The sequence below is a fragment of the Esox lucius genome, chromosome 18 (genome assembly GCF_011004845.1).
Source record: "Esox lucius isolate fEsoLuc1 chromosome 18, fEsoLuc1.pri, whole genome shotgun sequence".
Taxonomy (NCBI): Eukaryota; Metazoa; Chordata; class Actinopteri; order Esociformes; family Esocidae; genus Esox; species Esox lucius.
This window is the reverse complement of record NC_047586.1, coordinates 5481571-5506544: the sequence shown is the minus strand read 5'-3', so window position 1 is coordinate 5506544 and position 24974 is coordinate 5481571. Positions and strand designations below refer to the sequence as shown.

Here is a 24974-nt window from a genome sequence, read left to right as displayed (position 1 = left end):
AGAGGCATCGTCACAGAACTGATTGGAAGCATCTCCTGGTGATGTGCAAATTCTTCTTCACACATGCTGGATCAAAAAGATTGAAAGAAAAGCTTGATCCCTTAAAAGTTTCTCACTGTTGGGTTTGTTCTGAGGAGCCATTACAGACGCTCGCCACAGCTAGTAGAAAATAGGCAGACATATTTAGGTCATTTGTGTGTTTGCTCTTAAATGCATGAAATTACCTTTTAAGTCAAACCATTATGGCGTTTATTGCATTCGATTTTTTATCATGCTCGCACTCTCCAATCTTCTTACATGGATTTTTAGCTCTCATTAGCTGAAGTTATATCTGTTTATAGAAAAGTGAACTATGGTCTACTGTTTCTCTTGGCACACAGATTACTTTCAGGGTGAGGGACCATCAAATATAATAATTACCCTCCATCTATACACCCCTAAGTGTATTACATCTCCTTCTCAACTGACCAGGTATTCTCACACCTTATCCACGCACCGACCCAAACGACCAGACAGACAGATGTTATCTAGGATTAGGGATAAGACAGAACACACACACACACACACAGACATACTGACAGACACACACAGGGTTCCTATAGTAGAAGCAACCCCATTAAAATCTGAGCAACTAAGTGGGTGTGTCCGAAGTGGCAGACGTGCCACGCGAGAGCCCTAAGCTGGTGCACTTGGGATTCGGGTCTCATTTTGATATAAATCCGAGCGTTCTCGAGTGCTTGATTCAAATTGCCTATTCAGTGTCAGCTACAATGGTAGAGATCACCACGTTGACTTATAATAAACAAGGTTTCAGCAGTGTTTCAGTCAGGCATGATGTTGTGTAGCAGCTGGATTTCCATCCTTTCACCTCACCTGCTTTCTGCCTCTGCCAGTGTGACATGCTGAGGAGTCTATAATAACTCTCATGCTGTATAAGCCTGGGTAGGAATCATACCCGAAATTCCCTTTGCATAAAATCCATAAAACATGATAAAAGGTCTTTGGAAAAGGAGCCAGGAAATGTAATGTTAGAGTAACATGGCAGGATGAGTCCCTCTCTACTGTCTCTGGGCCTGGTCCATTAAAACAGAGAGGCCTGTAACCCTTCTTTGAATTTGGCCTCTCTCTCTTTCTCTCCTTTCCTTCCTCTCTCTCTCTCTCATTCTCTCTGTCTCTCAACACTCTTGCCCAGGCTAAAATTAGCTGTGCTGCTGCTCTTCTCCCAAAAATTAAATAAAGAACTTGAAATTATGCCGTCTTTCTCTCCGTCCTTTTCTTTCTCTGCGTCTCTCTTCTCACCCTCCCTCTCACTCTCTCTCACTCTGTCTCTTCCTCTCTCACCCTCTCCCTCTCTCTCTCTCTCCCTCTCTCCCTGTCACTCTGCCCAGACCTCATCCTTATTAACTACTGTTCTCTCTCGTCGCTAAAGAAAAAGACAGTCCAGCATTGACATTCTGCAGTGACTCAGACTGAGCTGGAACGGCAGGGGAATATATCTTAGTATAGGTAAAGTAACGCAAGCATTCTAGTGTCTTTACATTCATTCAGTTCATCATTTTCAAAAACAATGTTGCCTCACAGAAACATGTTTCGATCATGCTCAGTACATATGACCTCATACCGTATCATGATCATTATTCTAATTCAACTAAATATTTTATTCTGTTTACATTGAACAACAATTACACATCAGTCTTGGGTAACATTTCCTTAATGCAATGTATATTATACAATAACCTAATCTGGGCTTTACATGCTAAGATTAAAGCATTCAGGGCTTAATATGAATTACAGCCGGGATAAACAACACATGCCCTCACATAATAAGAGTTATATTAAGAATTACAGCACTCGTCAGTGTCAGTTGTTTACATTAAGCTTTACCGTGTAAGAAATCCCAGCTGACGGCCTGCTATGGTGCTCTCCAGGCCCCAGTAGACCATGGTAGCATGTCACACTCTGCCTTTTCTAGCTCGCATCTTAATGTCTCGGACGCGCTCTCATTCATCAAATCTTTTTTCTTCCAAAAAAATACAGGGGGGGGGGGGGGCTGGGGGAGTGGCCGCGTTGCACCGGGGCAGATGGAGGCGCGCAAACCTCTGACCAATCACAGCACGCAAACTTTTGTGAAACCAAAGAAATATTTTCCAGTGGAAACACAGACACCAGCCGTGCCATCAACCAAAAGCTACGCTAAGGACCATATCCCCAACATCAGGTTGCACGTATAAATTAATTCCTAAGAAAGTACAAGTCGGAGCGAAAAAAATCATAAATATATGTTTTATATTCAGTGGAGAGTCTAAAACAAGGAGGTGGTTTTGATTTTGCTCCAGGACCCCCACAGGCTAATCGACAGTGGTGAGGACAAGAACAGAACGCTTTAGGAAAATGGACAATGAAGGAAAGTCTTTTTCCCCAAACACTAAACTGAATAAAAAATAACCAAAGAGACCCCTCTTTTGGATGCAAAATAGGGAAAGCAGTAAATAATTAAGCAAAATGTTGTTTTTTCCCCAAATGTTATGGAGAGCCTGGTAGATTATGTAGAATCTGCTTTTACACACAACTACACCACAGGCACATTCAGTGTCATATGAAACAAGCTACAAAACTCAAAATACTAAATGATTTCACAACAATTGCATGTCTTTATTTTGCACAACAATTGCAAGTGTTAATAAGACATAGGAATCATTCAATTATTCACAGACAACACACTAGCAATAGAACCTTCAACATAGAACGCACACAAATCTCAATGGATGTAAACTTAGGAATGACATCAGCTTGTTGTGTGTGTTGCTGTTAAACCAATGAAGCAGGAGTCTGCAGTCCTAGCTTCAAGGGGAAACTGTTTCCACCACTGGGCGGCCAAGAGACCGAAGACGCCAGAACAAAGAGTTAGGCAAAGGAAGGTCGGGTTTGAGCATGGACTGAAGGTGGCTGTGGGCTTCTACCACAGTATAGGGTCTGCCGGAACCTCCCGTGTCTTTGTGGGCACGTTTAATTGTTTCTAGGTTGGATCTGAGGAGTGATATGAAGAAATGATTCCCTTACGAGGAATGTGCTCGCATCGATAAATACACATCCGTAAAATATAGTTACAGTATGGCCCTTAAGACATAATGCTAGTACTGTACGTGACTCTCGGCCATGGCCCGGTTTATTCAGAGTCGGTGAAATTGTTGGTAAAAAAGACCTTGCCTCTGACCGGGAAACCCACGGACGTGCTTGCCATGGCTGCCTCATATTGATCACGATGCCGACGCCCATCTCCTCTCGCTCTGCGACGCCCTGAGTCGCCAGTGTTCTAGAACACTGGCCCTCGCTTGCCCCTCAGCACGCTCACGGATCAGCTGCCTCTACCTTATCGGACACACCTGGTCCTCATCAACCCCAATCATCCGCCTATGTCTGGCCCTCTGTTTCTCACACCCCCGTTGCTTATTGACCCTGTATCGCTCGATGCCAAAGCCGTGTCTGTGTGTTCCTGGTTGAGCACATAGTGCCTTGTTTGGCGCTTGTATCGCAACCCTTTTATTTGCCCGGTAAAGTTTTGTTCGAGAACTCCACTTGCGTCCTGTGTCTCCGTGCTTGTTGGATCAACTGACACATATGGTGTTATCACGTGACAAATGTTTACATGGTAACATAGAACAATGGCTAACTGATGTGGCTCGTGTGGTAAATCCTATTGATTGTGGTGTCAGCTGAGTTAATTCAACAAATCACAGAGAAGATTGATTGGTACACTTCCTGTTTCTACTTCCTGCATTGCTCCAGTCAGGGAACATTAACAATGGCCACCAGTCCATAGAGCCATTATTAACACCCCTTCTACTACGACACCCTTCAATTATGCTTCTTATATTTTTAAAGAATTACCTTTTATTCTGACTAAAATCTCTAAGACCAAAACTGCAGTCTGGTGCTAGAGTTCCCTTTATATTCTTATCAACTGCCATTAACAGCTTAATAGTCTGTTAATTGTTACCTCGGCAGCGGTGAGATTAGTGAGGTTGTTCAGAGAAGATTCTTCCTCAAATTTGTCAATGAGAAACCAGGTAGAAATACCTAGTACTTTCACAAGTTCTGTGCGGAGGGAAGCACACATGCATGCAGGCTCACTTGCCCGTGCGTGCAGCTGTAGACACGCACATGCTCATCTGAGCAGCCATGAAGTCTGTGACCTCCTGCTGTAGTCCTGCCTTATGTTAAGGTTTTTCAACCCACAAAAGGGATTACGCTTCACATCCTCTGTGTACTCCATGAAAACGTCAACGCACAGAATACCAAATAATACCTTTTCGACATACACTGGGGGGAAAAATAAGACAAAGTATGTTTTACAGAGCATACTCACTGAAAACTCGTCCCCCTTAAGGCCCATACAGTAGGTGAGGGACATGAAACAGTTATGCCTTGTAAGGTGAAGGATTCAAGCAACTTGAAACCGTCAAACCATCTCCATCAAGGGCAGATGTTTGAAAGCGTAGTTACACTATTGATCCCGAGTCTAAATTCTAACCCCAACAAGAGTGTCACTAGATCTTGTGCCTACACGGAGAAAAAACAGATTTTATAGACTCTGGACACAGCCTACGTGCATTTATTAATTATTAAAATTTTCTCCTAAAATGTTCACCTGGCACAGCCAGAAGAGCCAGAAGAGACCTGGTTCCTCTCTAGGTTTCTTCCTAAATTTCGGCCACTTTTAGGGGGTTTTCCTAGCTGCTGTGCTTCAACACTGTTGTTGTTTGCTCCTTGGGGTTTCAGGCTAGTGGTTTTGTAAACGACAACGGCTTATGTAAAAAGGGCTTCATAAATAAATAGGACTGATTGATCGATGGTTGGATTGGAATCACACGCTGCATAAACTGCAACACTTCTGACAAGACCCGATCAAATTGAGTGCACTATTTAGACAGTGGGCGCCATTTGAGACACGTCCTTAGAGGGATGGGACGCGGTGAATCTGGCTGACGAGTAAACCGCGGCAATGTGATGATACAGAGGCTAGAGCACGTAGCCACTTAGCGGGATGTAAGCGCCTGTGCGCCGCGCGTGGCGAGCAAGGAAATACACGGGGAGACAGAGGCGGACAGGGCGGATGCAGCGCGCAATATGTTCAAAGACGCCCCGCAGGCAAGCTGTCAACGAGCGCCAGAGTTTTTTTTCCCTCCCTCTCAGTTAGCCAGCGTGAGGAGTTTCCAGTATCCCGCCTGGCGTGACTAACAAATGAACGCCGAATTGTCTTACAAGCTGCGTTGCCAACCAGAGAATCAATCAGGAAACTGTTGTTGTGAAGAGACTGGGGAGAGAGGGAAAGTGAGACAAGGCGGAAGAAAAAGAATGAGAGAGAGAGAGCGAGGGAGGGAGGGAGGGAGAGCGAGAGGGCAGGACAGAAAAAGAGAGAGAGACACAGAGAGAGACCAATCAGCCGTCCACCACATCGGACTTGTCAGAATCCCAACCGACCGTTTTCCTGGTCATAACATTGTCTAATAATAATTCCTGAGACGGCCTGTGAAGGTAGCTCATTACGCTAATAGACAGTGGAGGGGGGGGGTTGTGGTTTGGGATCAGGAACCCTGTGGAGGGTGAGGATGCATCCTAAATGGCACCCTTTTCCCTGTTTAGTGCACTCGTTTGTAAGCTCTGGTCAAAGGTAGTGCACTATATAGAGAATAGGGGGCCATTTTGGATGCAGGTCTTTGGGGGGAAATCATGTAGCACCACGGGAATGAATCTGCCTCCGAGTGATTCCCTTCAGCAGGCGGCATTGTAACAGCCGAACCGAGAACCGTTTAAGAAGACGAGATGTCATACCGAGTGTAATTAATGTCTTTATTACGTAACTGGCTATAGTGAGAACAATGGTTAGTGGCTCGCTGGCAGACGGGTGATGTTTTCCCAGCGAGCCACTCCTTGGGAGAACGCAGGTAGAACAAGTGCAACCGGGGCCAATAGAAACAGTTACCTAATAAGACACCTGTAATCAAACTCACCTCGCCAGATTGAAGACATCATCGATGAGACCCGCCCTGTTGCCGACAGAGATTATCTATGGAGAGAAAATAGGAAATATGTTCGGTTTTATCGTTCTATATGTTCTCATTCTCAGAAATGCCCTGGGAGCAATTAGCAATGCTTTAGGACAGAATGGTAGATTTTTCATCTTGTAGGCTCAAGGATTGGATGTAACAATGTTTTGGTTACTGGCGGGATGCTCCAACGACTAGGCTTTCTTCCTGTCTGTGATGGCATAAATCCACACTAAACAGCTGGGGATGCTGAAACACTGATTCAAGGTCAGAAACGAGGTAGTATGAGAGAGGAGCAGGACAAAAAGAGAAAATAGGATGAGACAGTCCTACAGTACCTCAGGATTGGTCATCAGCTGTTCAATGAGGAGCCTCCAGTTATGGAGGTCGTAGTTCACCCGGAAGTACCCCGTCTGGTTGATGTTGCCTAGCAACCATGTGTCCTCATCCATCCGGCCTACTTTGTGCGTCTCTGTGAACAAATACACATGGGATTTTTGTTTTTCTGAATTCATGGCTGCGGTTTACATACTGCTTGCAGAAAATAAAAGTAGAAGAGAATACAAATAGCCTACTTAATCATGTCTGTGGTGCACGTCCAGATACGTTTTGAAGGAACGATCAAACGTAAGACAAATATCAGCCCTATCAGCCAAAACCAACCTCTAAACAGGGATATTGCTTGGCACCAAAACACCAACACCCCCCAGCCTGTGCCATCACTTCTTAAAAAGGCTGCCGTCACCTGTTTTTTCAGCAAACCACCTCTGGGACTTTCAACCTCTAAAGACCCGGAGAAGGTAGCGTCAACTCAACGGGATCCACTGTCACCACATTCCCCGTGTCTTGCACCAGGCCAATGGACGGGACAGGCCTCCTCCATAACCTACACCTGGCTTTACATACAGGGTTCCGCCATTCAGCCTTTCCTACTAGACCACAGCGCCAACGCGGAGTACGCGGCCGTTCGTGGAACCGCTCGGAACTGCTTCACCTCTGACCTCCCTGGCCCAGTCACCCTTGATGTGTCTGTGCTGGGACCCGCTGTCTTTCTGCTCCGTGTTCCCGCTCGTCCACGTCTTTTAGCGGTCAGACGGAAGACGGGGGTATTTGCCGCTTCCTCGTAGGCCACAGACGGCCACACGGTTCCCCTCTCCTCAGTCATCAGTAACCTCTCTTTTAACGACCACATAAGTCCCAGCTGCAAAGCGTCATTCTACCTACATCCACAGTATCACAGAAACCTGTGTATATAACCTGTGTGTGTGTGTGTGTGTTCACGTTGTCATAGCAGTTCCTGTCCTCAGCATTCTAATTGATTTCATGGTTCACATGGGATCTATTGTTATGTCGCTGGCAGCGGACTAGTAAGCAAACATTCGTTTATGAGGGTTAAGTGTGATGGAGTCGAGGTCAGGATAACCGCCACATTCGCATGCTGAAGCCCACTTGTGTGGGAACAGAGAGCATGGGGCTTCCTGCTGGCCGCTCTGGTTACTGAGGATGGGCATACTGCATATTAATGGTCCACTTACCCCAAGTGTAGACAGTGGACCCACACACACACACACACACACACTGTGTTTCTCTAATTGCACATGGTGTGTCCCTGTGGTTCCTAGTGTGCAGATGTCAGAGCAGTCAAGCGTTTAGTGCAGCAAGGTTCAACCACAGACTTGGATAACGAAGAGGCCTGTGTGTGTGTGTGACTGTGTGTGTGTGTGTGTGAGATAGAGAGAATGTATGAGAAAGAAAATATCAGACCTTGTGGATACACACACGGCACCTTGGCTTTCAAACACTTTACGCTGCGGGTGTGTTCTTCCCTGTTTAATAAGGGAATAATAAATAAAATGAAGCGTGCGCACGTGTGTGAGTGCGTGTGCGTGCCTGTGTGTGTCTGTTTATGTGCTCGCACGTGTGCACTGGCAGCGGGGCTCATTTGCAGTCATGGCTGACGTGCGCTGAAACACTGAGTGGCACGCCAACGAATACAGAAAGGCGTTCAGGGCCGTGGGCGTCAACGCTGAGCCACCCCGGTATCAGCCCGGGTAACCGGAGCATGCTCCCCCGCCACGGATTCACCGTTAACGTAGCCTGGCCGAGGCCAAGTTCCAGAACAAAAATCTGAATCCCAGGGTGCTGGAATGGCGGCGGGACTGTATCGCCTCAAAGCACCTAGCAGCCGCTACCACACAAGAGAATGAATACAGGAAGGGACGGAAGCCATGGCTGCAGGACATGTGGTTGCCATGGGATCCACACACATTAGGCGACAATCAGAGACCTTAAAGGGTGATTTTATATACCAATGGAAAGGGTGCTGGAAAACGTCTGGTGTGTTTTAAGAGGACATCCAGTCCTGACATGGTTATGGTGATTCATGTGGGGCGTGTGAGGGACAGGATGAACCGAAACGGTACCTGTTTTGTTGGAGAGCCAGATGATGGCTTCTGGGGATCTGTGAGTTGAATTCCCCGTGGCTAATGTCAGAGGAATCTGCCACTGAAAACTGCAGAGGAAAAAAAAACACAAAGCAAGATATGAGATAGAGACAGACGAAGAGAGTGAGAGTGGGAGAGAGAGAGAGAGTTGTTTTAAACCAGGTTAAAAGAAGACATTTCTGTATATTTCGGGGCGCATTAGAGGAGTATTACGGTAGATCAGAGAAAGTGATCCAGTAGAACAACAATGACACTACCTCTACTCATCCCCTCAGTCTCTCCCTCTTTCTCTCCCTCTTTCTCTACCTCTCTATCCTTTTTCTACATCAAGGGAATTTGATTTGCTCAATGTAAAGGGTACCCGGCAGCTCGTTCACTTTGTAACTACCTGTTCGTTCTCGACAATCCTTTGACACGGATGCCAGGGCGACGGAGGTCGAGGAGAACTACACAAGATGACTCATCAGCACCGAAGCCGGGCTGCATCCCAAACGGCACCCTATTCCCTTCATAGCCCTATAGACCATGGTCAAAAACGGCGCACTAGAGAGTGCTCGTTAGAAGACAGTGCTACTTGGAAAACCACTGCTTGAACGTGGACCTGTATCACTCAGGGAGACAGGCAGAACAGGTCTCTCCCGTCCCCTGACCCATGGAAAGTTTCATTAGGTCAGCAGGATCTGATTGAATACCACTGTTAATCTATGCAGCCCAGTGGGATCCATCTGTCTCCCAACCTCATATCAGGACATGGCTGAGTCCCTACTGAGTCTCCCGGTCACAGCTGGCACGCCACGATCAATATTCCAGGTTCTGATGGCAGTGCGGAAAACCTAATTCTACTGTGTCCCCAACTGAACATTTTACCTTAAAGCCTTACCACCATTCCAAGCTTCCCTTGTTTTCATGCCCTTAAATTTAGCAGAACAAGGACACACACAGACATACACGTGCACACGCGCACACAAACACGCGCACGCAGCCTCCCTCAGTGACAGCTGTCACCGCCCAGCTCCTCCATGACACCTGCTGGTCCAAGTTAATGCCTTTCAGGATCAAAATGGCCACCGTTCACCTGGGTGTGCTGAATAGCTTTTCTGTTTGCTGCCAGCTTTGATTACCTCCAACAACATGGCTGTCAGGGATGAAAGGACACGGAGGACAAAAGTGGTGGGGCTGATGACAGAACTAGTGACTGCCTTCTCACACACACACACACAGAGACACACACAGAGTAGTGAATACAACCACTGGCTGAGCAGCTAACACTTCTCCTCAACAGACAGAGTGAAGGGAAACTGATTGGCCCTTCACTATCAGACTAAGTATCTGATTGGTTTACCTAATTGTGCTGGTTATCCAGTTTGATTACGTTACGTGCCAGTGGGAATCAGTGTTCTGTAATCACAAGGATCGTGAGCAAGAAAGTGAGACGATCTGTGCTTTAGGCTCTCTGGCACATCTGAAGTATTTTTGAATACCAAAATATCAATCTCATACCAAACCCAAACCAAGACCTTCAACACCAGAACATACAGATGCAGCAATCATGCTTTTCATATGCAGTACTGTGCAAAAGTCTCAGAGAGCAAAGCTGAAAGTTGACACTGACGACATTTATTTGCATAGTAAAAAAAGAACACATATTATATTAATGTATTTCTATACATTATATTTTTTTAATAAAAACATTTACTACTGTTATGGAAATTTTGAAATAAGGTGCATTTGAGAAATGTCTGTCTTTCCATTGGCTGGTATGTAAATCTTTACCTTGATACCATCCCACTACCTAAATAAATAGCCTTAGTTCAACTTGGGTCAAGACTTGCAGAATACTGTATACTGAAGATGTTATTTTCTGGCAGACATTGTTTTTACTCAGACATCAGGTGTTCAAACATTTGGATTGAGTGGGGAATAATATGTGGGAATGAATGGGGAATAATACGTGGGAATGAATGGGGAATAATATGTGTGAATGAGTGAGGAATAATACGTGGGAATGAACAGGGAAAGAGTGGGGAATAATACATGGGAATGAATGGGGAATGATATGTGGGAAAGAGTGGGGAATAATACATGGGAATGAATGGGGAATGATATGTGGGAAAGAGTGGGGAATAATAAAATGGGAATGAAATGTGGGAAAGAGTGGGGAATAATACATGGGAATTAAATATGGGAAAGAGTGGGGAATAATACATGGGAATTAATGGGGAATAATACGTGGGTATGAGTGTCTATTACAACGATAAGGAAAAGTGTTGTGCAAGGCTAACCACATCCACATCTATCTGGGGCAAAAAGCCTAACCTTCCCCCGAAGCAACAAACACACACAGCAACGTTGGCGTTGTCCTGTCCTTCGGGGCTTATTCCTCCCTTTGATTAATGCATGATTCCCTAACCAGGAGGAACAGTCCTCAAGCAGCCAGCTGAATTATATAATACAAAAACACATAGAGGTTCCCAGCGGCGGCGCTAAGCAGAGAGCTACTGGTACAGGCTGAACAGCAGGGTGTGGCAGGGAAAAGACGAGTCAAATGCTACTCGACTGTTTTAGCGGCGGCGCAATTTACCGATAATTGTCCTTCTGTCACAAAAACAACCAGCTCTCAGATTCTCAGCGGGGGGATCCATTGTCAAAGCTGCTGTGCCTCTTCACTGCCTGTCTGGTTGGGTTAACACCATGAATCCTCTCCCCACTCTGGCGCTGTGTCCATCTCACCCTCTCCTAATTCACCCTGGCCTCATCGTCTGCAGGCCTCTGTGTCCCCCCCCCCCAGTCCCCCATTTTCATCTCACGGCCCCTCGCCTCGGGATCAATGCTCGGGTCTCTGGGTGAGGCTGCGTCGTGTCTCTGTCTTCACCCCACCTGCGTAGGTCCATCGATCGGCCCGCCGGTTGCCGTGAGCACCACTTCACCAGAGATGTTTGGCGGGGTCAGGGGAGACTGGCTGTGTGTCCCAAACGGCATCCTTTTTGTTAGTATACTCTACGGTGCAGTTTGGAATGACGGTCAGCCCCGGTGGTGTGGTATAATATAAGGGCCCTGGGTCGGGAAACGGGTCATTTGGGATACACGCTAGGACAGGGTGAGCTGGTGTGTCTGGAACCTCTTGGGTTGTTGGGGCAAAATGAGGGTTAATGTGTTGTGAAGTGACAGCAGGATGATGCCAGTCTCCAGGAGAGTGGAAAGAAGCCCAGCTCTGTCTCTCTATTTCTGTCTTTTCTCCCTCTCTTTCTCAGTTAGTAATTCGTCCTCGGCAACACCCCCTGGACGTTTTACCTACAAACAAGGTACATATAGTCTAGAGGAAACAGCTGGTGCAACACACAAACATTTGTTCAGGATTTCCGAAGTATTTCCAAAGTTGTCTGGTCCCAAAAACAAATGTAGGGATGTGGCGGTTCGAGCTACAGACCAATGCATACATTAGTTCTACGGCTGTGACGCAAACGTGTCCTCCCCTGGATGAATCAGCTTCTCACCAACGCCCTGTCCACTAAAAAAACACCCCCCAGTGGCCTCACCGATGCTCTGTCCACTAATAAAACACCCTCCAGTGGCCTCAGCGATGCTCTGTCCACTAATAAAACACCCTCCAGTGGCCTCAGCGATGCTCTGTCCACTAATAAAACACCCTCCAGTGGCCTCAGCGATGCCCTGTCCACTAATAAAACACCCTCCAGTGGCCTCAGCGATGCCCTGTCCACTAATAAAACACCCTCCAGTGGCCTCAGCGATGCTCTGTCCACTAATAAAACACCCTCCAGTGGCCTCAGCGATGCCCTGTCCACTAATAAAACACCCTCCAGTGGCCTCAGCGATGCCCTGTCCACTAATAAAACATCCTCCAGTGGCCTCAGCGATGCCCTGTCCACTAATAAAACACCCTCCAGTGGTCTCAGCGATGCTCTGTCCGGCCTCAGCGATGCTCTGTCCACTACTGAAACACCTCCAGTGCGCTCAGCGATGCCCTGTCCACTAATAAAACACCCTCCAGTGGCCTCAGCAATGCTCTGTCCCCTAATAAAACACCCTCCAATGGCCTCAGCAATGCTCTGTCCACTAATAAAACACCCTCCAGTGGCCTCAGCGATGCTCTGTCCACTAAAAAACACTTCCAGTGGCCTCAGTATTGCTCTGTCCACTAAAAAGACACCTCCAGTGGCCTCAGTTTTGCTCTGTCTACTAATAAAACACCTCCAGTGGCCTCAGTGTTGCTCTGTCCACTAAAAAGACACCTCCAGTAGCCTCAGCAATGCTCTGTCCACTAATAAAACACCCTCCAGTGGCTTCAGCGATGCTCTGTCCACTAATTAAACACCCTCCAGTGGCCTCAGTGATTTTCTGTCCACTAATAAAAAACCCTACAGTGCCCTCAGCGATGCTCTGTCTACTAACAAAACATCATCCAGTGCCCTGAACACATGTAATGTCTTTGTTCCTTTCTCCCGTTACACCAGCATATATACCTTTTTTCCCCTATTTTAAGCTGCCATTCTTATCCAGAATCACAGATCTTAGGGATGTATTCTAGCAAGATTTTGGTAGATGATATATTTGCTTGGCTTTCTTCCATCCCAAATACATTCCATTGGTATACATACACAGGTCCTGAAACCAGACTAAACTGCCGAATGTTCCATCACAGACAATCCCATATGCAAGCCCAAACATTGCAAAATGTAGGGCCAAGAAGGGCCGAAACGTCCAGTGTTTGAATGGCAGTGTCCGAGTCGGAGTCCGAGTAGCATGAACACTAGCACGTATTGTTACAGCCAGTAAATTGACTCTTCACAAACACAAGAAAAAGGAATAAGACCCGTGAATGGGAACTCTGAATCAGATCTGTAGACTGGGCAGATAGACCCTATAAAACTGAGATGAGCTATGCATCAGTGATGTGCGTTCATGCTAATATCTTTAGCGTTAATTCCTTTCTCTCCGCAGTGTTCACTCAATGTCCAATTTCACACAGAATACTTTAACACCTTCAGTTATAAATAATAGTCTCCCCCCAGACAAACTAGCCGAGGACCACGGAGCGGCGAATTCTAGCCCACGCTGTGTGTACAGGCACATTTTATTGACATCGTAACAGTAGTAGGTCTTGTTTCATTTCTCTCTGGCCATACAACATGAACACATGCAGCAACTAAACAGAGGAGGTTGATTTGTCAAGTTCAAAACGCTGCTACACACAAACGCTAAGAAAAGGCCGAAACAACTTTCACCTCCTCCAAATTCAAGTGCACCCTCTAATTTCCCCCCCTCGCTTGTGTGAGGCAAGTGTACAATCAGGTGTTGTTGATTTGACCCCCCCCCCCCCCCCCCCCCCCAAGCATACTCGCTGAACCATAAGCTTATCATTAAGATTAATCTCTGTGACCGGCACTGAGATTTCCAGTCAATTACACGTCGATAACACCCCATGATGCACTCTTGTGACCTCGTGGACTGCCACAGCCTCCTGGCTAACCTCCCAAATGGCGCCCTGTTCCCTACATACTGCACTGAGATCCCATGTCAACCCAAGTGCGGCACAAATAGGGCGCCGATTGGGACGCAAGCCTCAGTTCAGGTGCTGGAAACACCTGGGGGAGTCTACAGTCATTAGTGGGAGTAATTGCAATGCCCTGTAATGGTCACCTATCACATTTCTCCGCAGGTGACCAGGAAATCAATTTGGTCCCTCCAACCACTCATTTCATTTAGCGATTCACCGTATTACTCGCCGTGACTGACGTCAGGGTTTTGCGGGCATGAAACATTTTCTCATTGTGTTTGTGTAAAGGCCCACTCAAGACGCAGAGAGAAAGAAATACACCCAACAGGTGTGCCTTTGGTTGATAAGGTTGGTAAATTACTCCCACTACATTGCTTTAGTATCCAGAGCAGGGGTTTTGCTGACTGCTGTCCACTAAACATCTCCAGTATTAATGTATGCGCTGTTTTAACAGGTTCATTCTTTAGATAAACACTGAAGAGCTTGGGCAAGAAAGGCTCTTAATTAGCCAGACACGGAAATAGTTAGACTAACTGTGGGACCGAAATGCAACCATCGCAAGTGATTTAATTTTAAAAGAGCAGATCCCACACTTTCATTTATTTACCAGGAACACGCGCACACACACAGACACACACACACTATCTACTGTGGATGTGTATGGAGACTTGAAATTGCAGGTCAGAAACTCAGCAATCAAATTCTTGACTTATATTCTTGACTTATACTTATAAGCCAACTCTCCTCCGCTGCCTGTCTTGGCTGTAGCGAGCCTGTTCAATGTTTAATGTCTTGCGGAGCATTATGGGTAGCTATAACTCTGGCACGTTTAAGACGCTACCTACGGAACACATGAACTGGTGGGAGTTGTGGTTCATACCCAGCTCACTGCCGTTTCAGCACCTCCCAACGCCTCCAACGCCGTCTTCAATCACTGTCTGGTCACATAAAAAAACGTTGAAAAAGAAGTGGAGTTTCTATTTCTCAACGACTGGTCACTTTGTCGATCGCTTTCAAAAGAAAAACGGACAATATTCATACCGTGATCATTTTGTCCTGGCCTTTGTTATGAGGAGAAAGTGTGAAATAATGTCTGCGAAGAGATGCCCGTGGGTAAGAAACGTATAATGCATGGAACGACGTGTGTTGTTTTCAACTGGTGGGTCCTGCTTGGCTAAAAATTCCATGACTTATTATGAATAACAATGTTTATTCATTTTTTGTTTTTACCCACATTACACAGTATGATGTCTTTTGAAGCAAGTAACAGGGAAAGCTGACGGGAGATATAGATAGGATACTATCAAATATTATTTGCACCACAAGCTAATGAAGAGCATTTGGGATAGAGAGCAAATTCAGGAATAAAAATGATAATTTATTCAATATAATAACAAAACATACAAAAGTTGCCATGTATGGTATAAAACAGTTGGCTTGTATAATTTCAAAACATTTAAAAGAATATTGATATTTGACATTGTATTTAATACCTAAAGGTCCGGCCGAATGTCTGGCTTCCATTGACTTTCCGTCTCTCATTATGCAATGATTTACTGTGTGTGCTTTAAAACAGTCAATAATGGATGGATTTTTAAAAACAAAAACAATTTACACGATGTATCCTACTCCATTATAGAGCTGTTAGATTTTTCAGGACTGTATTTCTTTTGACAACCATTTAGCCCGCTGCTAATTGTAATCTATCTGTGGTAAATATGCCTCACCACGTTCTGATTGGTAACCCAAAGGCCTCATTCCTATCAAATGATTTGCCAACCAATGGCTGGTCTTCAGTGGCAAAGCCAGGATTTCGTAATGCTGGGGGCAAAGAAATGTGATTGGTTCTTTAACTTTTAGTTCTGAGAAATTTAGATGGCACAAAAGTTGATTAGTTCATGTCAAAAGTAGCTGCTATGAGAAATACATTTTGCTTTATATGTAGGTAAGGGTGCCAACCATCATTTGCTAGGCAATATCTGCACACATATCGACAAGAGCACGGCTTGATGCACCCCAATGTGCACGAAAGAAATAACAGGCTACTCCTTGCTCTTCAATATAGTTGGACAGACAAAAAAAACAACAACAAAGAAACATCAAACACAGTATTCTGAGTTAGATTGGCCTATTGCTTTCTGCTTCATGTGTATTCCTGAGTGCACAGGGAAATAAGAGAGCAGTTTCTGTGAAAGGTTAAGCCCTTGTTTCAGTCCAAACTCCCAACAGCCACACAACACAATGCATCAGGACATCGCCAGTGGCCTACCGGATTAATATACATTATTTCATAAATTAAGCTTCCCCAGGTCAAACCAATTCCAGGTTTGGATGAAATAGCATATACATTTTTCCCCAAAAAAGCATAGTATTAAAGGATGATGTTCTGTACTCGGGTGGGTAATTCATTTTCATGCAAATCTCCAGGAACAGGGGGGACGTACTGGGCCCCAAAGAGGGCGGGTGCCTGGAGAAACTGGCCCGGGATCTTATGTCCAATCCTCCCAGTTTCTCACACACACTGCGCTCTCTTAATTATCCTTCTCTCTCTCTCTCTCTCTCTCCTTCTTCTTGCCTTCATCCTCTCTCCTTCAGTCTGAGAGCCGGACTGATCAATAACAGCCTTGTAGAGATATGCTGTTGTTTATACCCCAAGGCCAGCAGGGATTTATTGACTAGAGCAGAATAATCAAAGCACAAGATTACCCCCCCCCCAAAAGTATTTTCCCTTCACTTCCGATTTGTGTTAAGCTAATATGTACAAACGTTTTTGAATTTATCATTAAACGAATAACTTATTACATTTAATTTGAGTTTTAGAACACTCCTAGGTCTTATACAACTTATACTATAAATACTTATAAATACATAAGTATTTATGGAAAATATATTTTAAAATTAAATTGTCCTTTAATGGAAGTCCTGAAATAAATGCATTTTATAAAGCACCTGTATGTACATAGCGAAAATGATTTAGAAAAGATCGAAGGCCACAGGATCTTCCGGCATTCATAAAAAGATTGAAGGCCACAGGATATTCGGACATTCATATGTCTCTTTTTAAGATTGTGTGTGTCACAGAAAAGTCTCAAACCTCTGTGATCTTATGCGTCTACTGAGTTTGACTGAGGTGATAATTTGTTTGTCAGTCCTGATTTTTCGTTACGTCAGAGGACAAAGGTCACAAGCATCCAGAGATGAAATCTGATCTCACATATTGAGCCAAGGCAAAACATTGTCGTAGAGGAAAAAACTTGTTTCTTGCTCACACAGCTGGGGTTTTTACAAACAATTTCATGGAAATGCTGCGGCCCCCTTCAATGCAATGTGCAAATGCTTGATAATGGCAGAGTCTGTTACAGTGTGACTGTGGAAATAATGTACGTTTCAATAATCAACACAAGCCCAGATATTTTAATATAAGTAATGTCAGTGTTATGCGCCAGGCAGTAACACCATGCAAATGGATTCATGCATATAAATGTACAGGGTGTACAAAGACCTCAGCCCATCTTTAAATCTTGGCTTGCGACGTTGCCGAGTGACATTTTGTTTCTAGTATTCATACCCTCTCATTCAGGTCTCATTGTACCTAATGGAGCTCTAAGCCACGAGCATGTGTACGGATCTCTGAGCCTACAATTGTATTGCCAACACAACAAGATGTGCTGACAACCTCTCTTCAATTACAGTGTAATGGCTGGATACACATCCTCTGCCTACCTTGACAAAAATGTGACATAACATAAGTTGCTTGGGTTGCAACTCCACAGCTACTGCATACATTCTCTATAAAAAGCTAACCTCCCTCACACTTTTCTTACTGCCGTTTCAAAGGTAGATAATTAACGGATCAGACTATCCATTTCATCACACACAATAGGAGGGCATTCATCATTATATTCTTGCTGTCTCCCTTTCTCTCTCTCTCTCTGTGTCCCTATCTCTCTTTCTTCCTTCAGATCTCTCTCTCTCGTTGTCTCTATATCTCTGTCTCTCTTTCTCCAGGCCTCTATCCCTCTCTGTCTCTCTTTGTTTGTCTCTTGCTCTCTCAAACACCCTCCCCCCCTTTTCTCTTTCGCTGGTCCTTTAAAGAACGAAGTTACTGCAGCAGCAGATAAAATGCATATCATTAGCAGAGGTTGGATGCCATTAAAAGTCAGCTGAAGAGGGAAGGTGCTGTAAGAGCACTCATGATATATTAAAAGTTACCCCCAACACGAGACCGCCAGGCCGGATGAACTACTCCGTAGTGTTTCTGTCAGCTCTGAAACGAGCGCTGACTGTCGGATTAATATATAACTAACTGTATACATTCAATTAATCGTTATGGTTGAACTGCATTGCTATGCGAGTACGCCTGGTGACGCTGTAATCCTTGCCTTCTGCAAAGACAGAGCAAAAACAGATCGAATTATGTCCGTACGCGGCAACGACTTGCTCTCATCTTACTCCAGATGACTGTGTGATAAACATATCAGCTATCTGGCTGGCTCACAGACATCTTTAGCGTCACCTCTTACCTCGTCCAAATCCCTGCCTGCTGCTGGCGTGCTGAACAGGAAGGCTGAAGCTGCTGAAAAACATGCCTGGAGGGTGGACTGAAAGAGAGAGAGGTGAGGAGCGGAGGAAGGAGGAGTGAGGGGAGGCAGAGGCGATAGAGAAGGAGATGGAAAGGGTGGTATTTTCGAGAGAGAGAAGAGAGGTAAAAGGACCCTGCTGGCTTGCCTATTGATTTCTTAAAGCTTAAACAGTATTTTCTGATTATTTCCCAGCGCAGGCCTTTTATCACAGTTGGTCTATATGGGGGAATCAAATGAGACCAGAGAAGCAAGTTTGCCGGGTTGGGTGAAGTTGACAGCAGGATGCTGTTTTCTTGTTTTAAATGGCAAAGTGAGAAAAGTTGCTCTGTATGAATCACCAATACAAGTTCTGGGGGGTGGGAGTCTCATTCCAGTCAATGGAGAGACATCCGAGCTGAGAACAACAAGGTGAGGACAACAGATAAGGGTTGCCAATGACAACCAAAAGGGCGGTTAGATGTGTCCTACAAACACCAATACAGATAAATGTTTGTGTACATACATATACATACATATGTAGAGACAATATCTTGTGTGCCCAACATAATTTTCCAGCACTGCCATAACCCTCTCGGGCATGGAGTTCACCAGAGCTTCACAGGTTGCCACTGGAGTCCTCTTCCACTCCTCTATGACGACATCGCAGAGACCTTGCGCTCCTCCACCTTCCGTTTGAGGATGCCCCACAGATGCTCAATAGGGTTTAGGTCTGGAGACATGCTTGGCCAGTCCATCACCTTTACCCTCAGCTTCTTTAGCAAGGCAGTTGTCGTCTTGGAAGCGTGTTTGGGGTCGTTATCATGTTGGAATATTACCCTGCGGCCCAGTCTCCGAAGGTAGGGGATCATGCTCTGCTTCAGTATGTCTCAGTTCATGTTGGCATTCTTGGTTCCCTCAATGAACTGTAGCTCCCCAGTGCCAGCAGCACTCATGCAGCCCAGACCATGACACTCCCACCACCATGCTTGACTGTAGGCAAGACACACTTGTCTTTGTACTCCTCACCTGGTTGCCGCCACACACGCTTGACACCATCTGAACTAAATACGTTTATCTTGGTGTCATCAGACCACATGACATGGTTCCAGTAATCCATGTCCTTAGTCTGCTTGTCTTCAGCAAACTGTTTGCAGGCTTTCTTGTGCATTATCTTTAGAAGAGGCTTCCTTCTGGGACGACAGCCATGCAGACCAATTTGATGCAGTGTGCGGCGTATGGTCTGAGCACTGACAGGCTGACCCCCCACCCCTTCAACCTCTGCAGCAATGCTGGCAGCACTCATACGTCTATTTCCCAAAGACAACCTCTGGATATGACGCTGAGTATGTGCACTCAACCTCTTTGGTCGACCATGGCGAGGCCTGTTCTGAGTGGAACCTGTCCTGTTAAACCGCTGTATGGTCTTGGCAACCGTGCTGCAGCTCAGTTTCAGGGTCTTGGCAATCTTCTTATAGCCTATGCCATTTTTATGTAGAGCAACAATAATTTTTTTCAGATCCTCAGAAAGTTCTTTGCCATGAGGTGCCATGTTGAACTTCCAGTGACCAGTATGAGGGAGTGTGAGAGCGATAACACCAAATTTAACACACCTGCTCCCCATTCACACCTGAGACCTTGTAACACTAACGAGTCACATGGCATCGGGGAGGGACAATGGCTAATTGGGCCCAATTTGGACATTTTCACTTAGGGGTGTACTCACTTTTGTTGCTACCGGTTTAGACATGAATGGCTGTATGTTATTTTGAGGGGACAGCAAATTTACACTGTTATACAAGCTGTACACTCACTACTTTACATTGTAGCAAAGTGTCATTTCTTCAGTGTTGTCACATATACTCAAATATTTACAAAAATGTGAGGGGTGTACTAACCTCTATGAGATACTGTTTATATGTATATTTAATATATTTTGTCCATCAGGTTTCAGTGTTGTCAACTAATGGTAACACCTGAACAGGGAACAGCCAGAGTTGTTCACACAGGGAGAAGAGCAACACAGTTAGACCAAAACACGAAAAAACTGAAGCAGAACTACTGGATTCTGCAGACTGAAATTAATAAACTGAAGTACTACCTTGCCCTAAATAGAGAGAACACAGTGGACGAACACCACAACGCCCCAAAAATAAGAGAAAATTCCTTGGCGGAGTATAGACTCCATGAGCATGGCCTCGCCATCGAGAGAGGCCAACACAGGAATGTGAGATCACAGCGGTACGATTGATGATCCACCGCGAGAAAAGGGCAACCAGTGCAGTTCAAACAACATTTTAAACCTAACCAATATGTATCTGTTTATGGATTTAGTTTTTGTCATTCATACTTTAACTATTCCACACTTGCATCCTTCAATTTATTTAGCTATTTGAGTATTAATATTATATAGCCTCACAAGCTGGTTAACATGCTGACAGAAAGGTCACACAATCTACTGGCTACAGTAACAAAGAAAACACAGTGTGATTTTAGTTTGTACATCCCATTCAGACCAAAAGGCTGGAAACATCATGAGTCATTATATAGATGGGCAGGCCGGAGTAAACCTTATCATGGTGATACTTCAAAAGTACCAACTGCTCCCAATAGAGATCTGTTTACATCACTTAGATATCTTTACAAAAAGTAAAATAAATGGTTTCAACGATTCCAATCCTTTTCATTTCAATTCCAATTCAAGACATTAGATGAAAATTAAGTGATCAAGGGAGTTTACACTCATTTATTTTGAAAACAACTAGTTATTTGTGTTTTTATTTTTTATAAATTATAATTATACTGTACAATAATAAACAATACTTTTGAAGTGGAGCATGAATAATTGTATAAATCCTTAATAGCAAATCCAAAAGAGATTTGCAAAATATCTGTCAAATTTTTTACTAACAAAAGATGGCTTGAAAGACGTCCAAATGAATAATAATTGATAGTCAGATTGCTCTACTGCACTGGAATGGATAGCAGACATCTCTGTGGCCAAGGAACAGTCCCATCTGCTAAAACATTACACAGAGTTAGTTTATCATGCAGGAAGGGTGAACAGCATACAACTAAATACAAAAGAAAAACAGAACTATGTTGATAAATCAAATTGTGCAAAAAACGCATATATTCCTATATGGAAAGGCACCAATGGAATGTTCTTTACAGATGAAACAAGAAAAAAGATATGCATTCAAAGCTTTTGATGACTTGCTTAGAGCTACGGGGACACACAACAGCTTAACCTGGAAGACCGAATCCAAACAGTTCCTCATTGTATGTCCATTTAACATTCGCTGTACTTTCACCGCTTCTGCTCTCCACAACACCTGAAAATACCATTTACACATTCAGTAGCACGGTAACTATATTGGACCGCATCACAAAAAAAAAGAACGAGCTTCTAACATTTTGGGTAGGTGCAACATAAAACATAATGAGGTTTGAGTGTTATACCAGGCAGGCCAAATACCACCTTAAAATGTGAACAGTCCCAAAGTCATTTCAGTGCCCCTTTATGACTCAAAGTAGAATTCAACTATTAGGAGCTTTTTGATCTCGGCTAGCTGTGCCGTTGCAGAACCAGATCTAACACATTTGTAGTTGTTTTGTTTGGAATACAGCCCTGAATCCCCAACATCATACAAATACTCTTGTTTACACCACAAAAAAAAACAAAAAAACATAATAAATCACTATCTGGGTCAACTTGGCATCATTTCAAAGCTCGTTAGCTACATGATTAGCGACGCAATAAAATATGATTTTAAAGCTTCAGGATTTCATGAGGCAAATGAATGTCATCTTGACGGATACAGGAGTCATTAGTGCATTCAGGAGCATATGGCTTTTCTTCACAACATGACAAATGTAGGCTAATTCGGTAGTTCATAGTATCTATTCTGAGTAACTGTACATTGGCAATCGTAACCGTTAAAACTGTATGTGATATAAGGACAAACTGTATCACCCATGGGGCTTCTCTCGTGAGCTGCAGCGCAGTGAAGGCTCACTGCGGAAATGTGGCGTGTACATTTGGACTTGAAGGCGTTTGGATGGCATACGTTACATCAAAGCCCAGGACACTATATTCAAATCCTCAGCTTCTCAACTCTCCAAAAACATAGTCCTCAAATTTACAGTGCGACGGTTGGCTTCGGGTAACAATTCTTACAGGACTGCGAAGTGAAGATGTAGTTTATGTATGTTACTGTTAATACAGATTTAATACTTAGGCACTTATACAGGAAATGGTCAGCTTGTATACAGTGTAAATGTGTATATGTGTAAAGGGCAACAAGGCCTGGATTGTAGTGGGCAGGATTTTATTTATAATGATCTACGTGAATGTGATTGGGTCTCTCTCTGGGTCTCTCTCTCCACTATCTTTCCCAACGTTTGAGAGAGAACAGAGACACAGAGAGAGACCAATCAGCCATCCACCACACCGGACTTGTCAGAATCCCAACCGACCGTTTTCCTGGTCATAACATTGTCTAATAATAATTCCTGAGACGGCCTGTGAAGGTAGCTCATTACGCTAATAGACAGTGGAGGGGGGGGGTTGTGGTTTGGGATCAGGAACCCTGTGGAGGGTGAGGATACATCCTAAATGGCACCCTTTTCCCTGTTTAGTGCACTCGTTTGTAAGCTCTGGTCAAAGGTAGTGCACTATATAGAGAATAGGGGGCCATTTTGGATGCAGGTCTTTGGGGGGAAATCATGTAGCACCACGGGAATGAATCTGCCTCTGAGTGATTCCCTTCAGCAAACAGTAACGGCATTGCTGGAGAATGGCTTGTTGCCTGATACCAGTTAAAGAAAACCTCTGGTCCTGGGTAATGCTGGTTTTTATTCATGGTGATTTAAACCTGGGACAATTAACCACCAGTTAGAGTGGACAATCAGCCATACAACCGGTTCCACAGGCTTGGAATTGAGAAGACCTGCCCTAAATTGTATAGCTAACGCTAGGCTGACCTAACATATATTTGCATAGCTCAGATAACTGAGAGCCCTGGATCAAAACTACCGTAAAAATAAAAATGACAATTCTTTGAGACTAGTCTGTGGTGATTTCTTTAACAGAACTGACATGGTTAAAAGCTTAAGACCATGGTATCCTTCTGAAGCCTTTGCATCCAGAAGGTGGATGTATTAAAGGTGGATGTAGCAGTTAGTATTAAAGTAACCATAAGTACGATGGTTTGAAGCCAAGAAGTTGAAAGACCTATTAACCCTAACTCCCAACCCTAACCTAAAGGTCACTGGTTTGAAGCCAAGGTGGAAAAACTTGCAAATGTGCCCTTGACCAAGGCACCTAAACCCAATAACTCCTGTGAGTTACTCTAAAAACAAGCACCTGCTAAATAACAAAAATACTAAACACTGACTTGAGGGTTTCAATTCAGAAAACTGAGAAGGCCATAGTAAAATGTTGACATTTTGTCCAGGTAATTCATGTATCTGTGAAATGTGCCGTTTGCCTGGGGTTATTGTCTTGCCTGAATATTCACCTGCAGCCAAGTGCAATCCTCCTGACAGAGGCGACCATGTTTTTGGCAAAAATGTGCATGGGTAATTTGGAGAATACACTTAATTGCTATTTAGCAGGCAGGTTGTGGTGGTGGTTCCAGAATGTCACAGTGGGCCCTCTGTGTTGATGCCCTGCAGCACAACCCATTTGTTTGGAATCTTGTCTGTTTTGTCGCCAATAGTAACAGTGGTCTAGTCGCATTGGATTCCTGATAGGCTACAGCAGAGCGAAGTGGAGTGCGCACGCTGTCATATCCTCCTACCTGGATTGCTTTTGCTGGCACCCGAAACAGCGTGCAATCTGCCGAGAAAGGCCGGAGGAATCACGCAGTCGCTGCCGTGGAGACTCGACAACGGAGCAACTCATTAGCGGTGGGGATGTGCCATCGGAGACTGTGAGACAGAACAACCCCAGTGATGTTAAAGAGGAAAATGAAACGGGAAGGAAAGGTGACAAGCGGCAGGGGTTTAGGAGGAGTATAAAGGAGACTGTGCCTCCAACCAACCTGTTCTCCGATGTCCAATTATTTACAGTAAAAGAAATATGGACAAACACACAGTCAATCCGTATGCATATTGAGAGCTCTGTGTGACGGCCTTTGCTCAACCATGGCTGTCGGAGCGCAGTGGTCCAGCCTACAGACGGATTCGCTACGATTTGTCTGGACCGGGCTAAGTAAGCCACAACCACAGAGGTGACGTCTGTGTGCTCAGGAACGACAGATGGTGTCAAACTACCACTGCCAGGAAAAGAATATGCGCTCCTGATGAAACGCTACAGTCAATGTCAACGCACCTGTTTTGCTTTCCCTGGAAACTCCTGAAGTGGTTTCCAACTGTATTTTTTAACATCGTCCCAAAAGCTAAC

General features: G+C 44.7%; 1 protein-coding gene across 2 annotated transcripts in view; it reads right to left on the bottom strand.

The window, feature by feature from the left end:
• The window catches only part of LOC105023119 (thyrotropin-releasing hormone-degrading ectoenzyme), a 162485-nt gene that overhangs the window by 21435 nt on the left and 116076 nt on the right, over positions 1–24974 (bottom strand). For both annotated transcript variants that reach the window (XM_034287934.1, XM_034287935.1), the window contains 3 exons: positions 8471–8559; positions 6386–6519; positions 6012–6067 (listed from right to left, as the gene is read on the bottom strand). In XM_034287934.1, coding sequence (XP_034143825.1) covers positions 6012–6067; positions 6386–6519; positions 8471–8559 — 279 coding nt within the window. The remainder of the gene's footprint in view (positions 1–6011; positions 6068–6385; positions 6520–8470; positions 8560–24974) is intronic.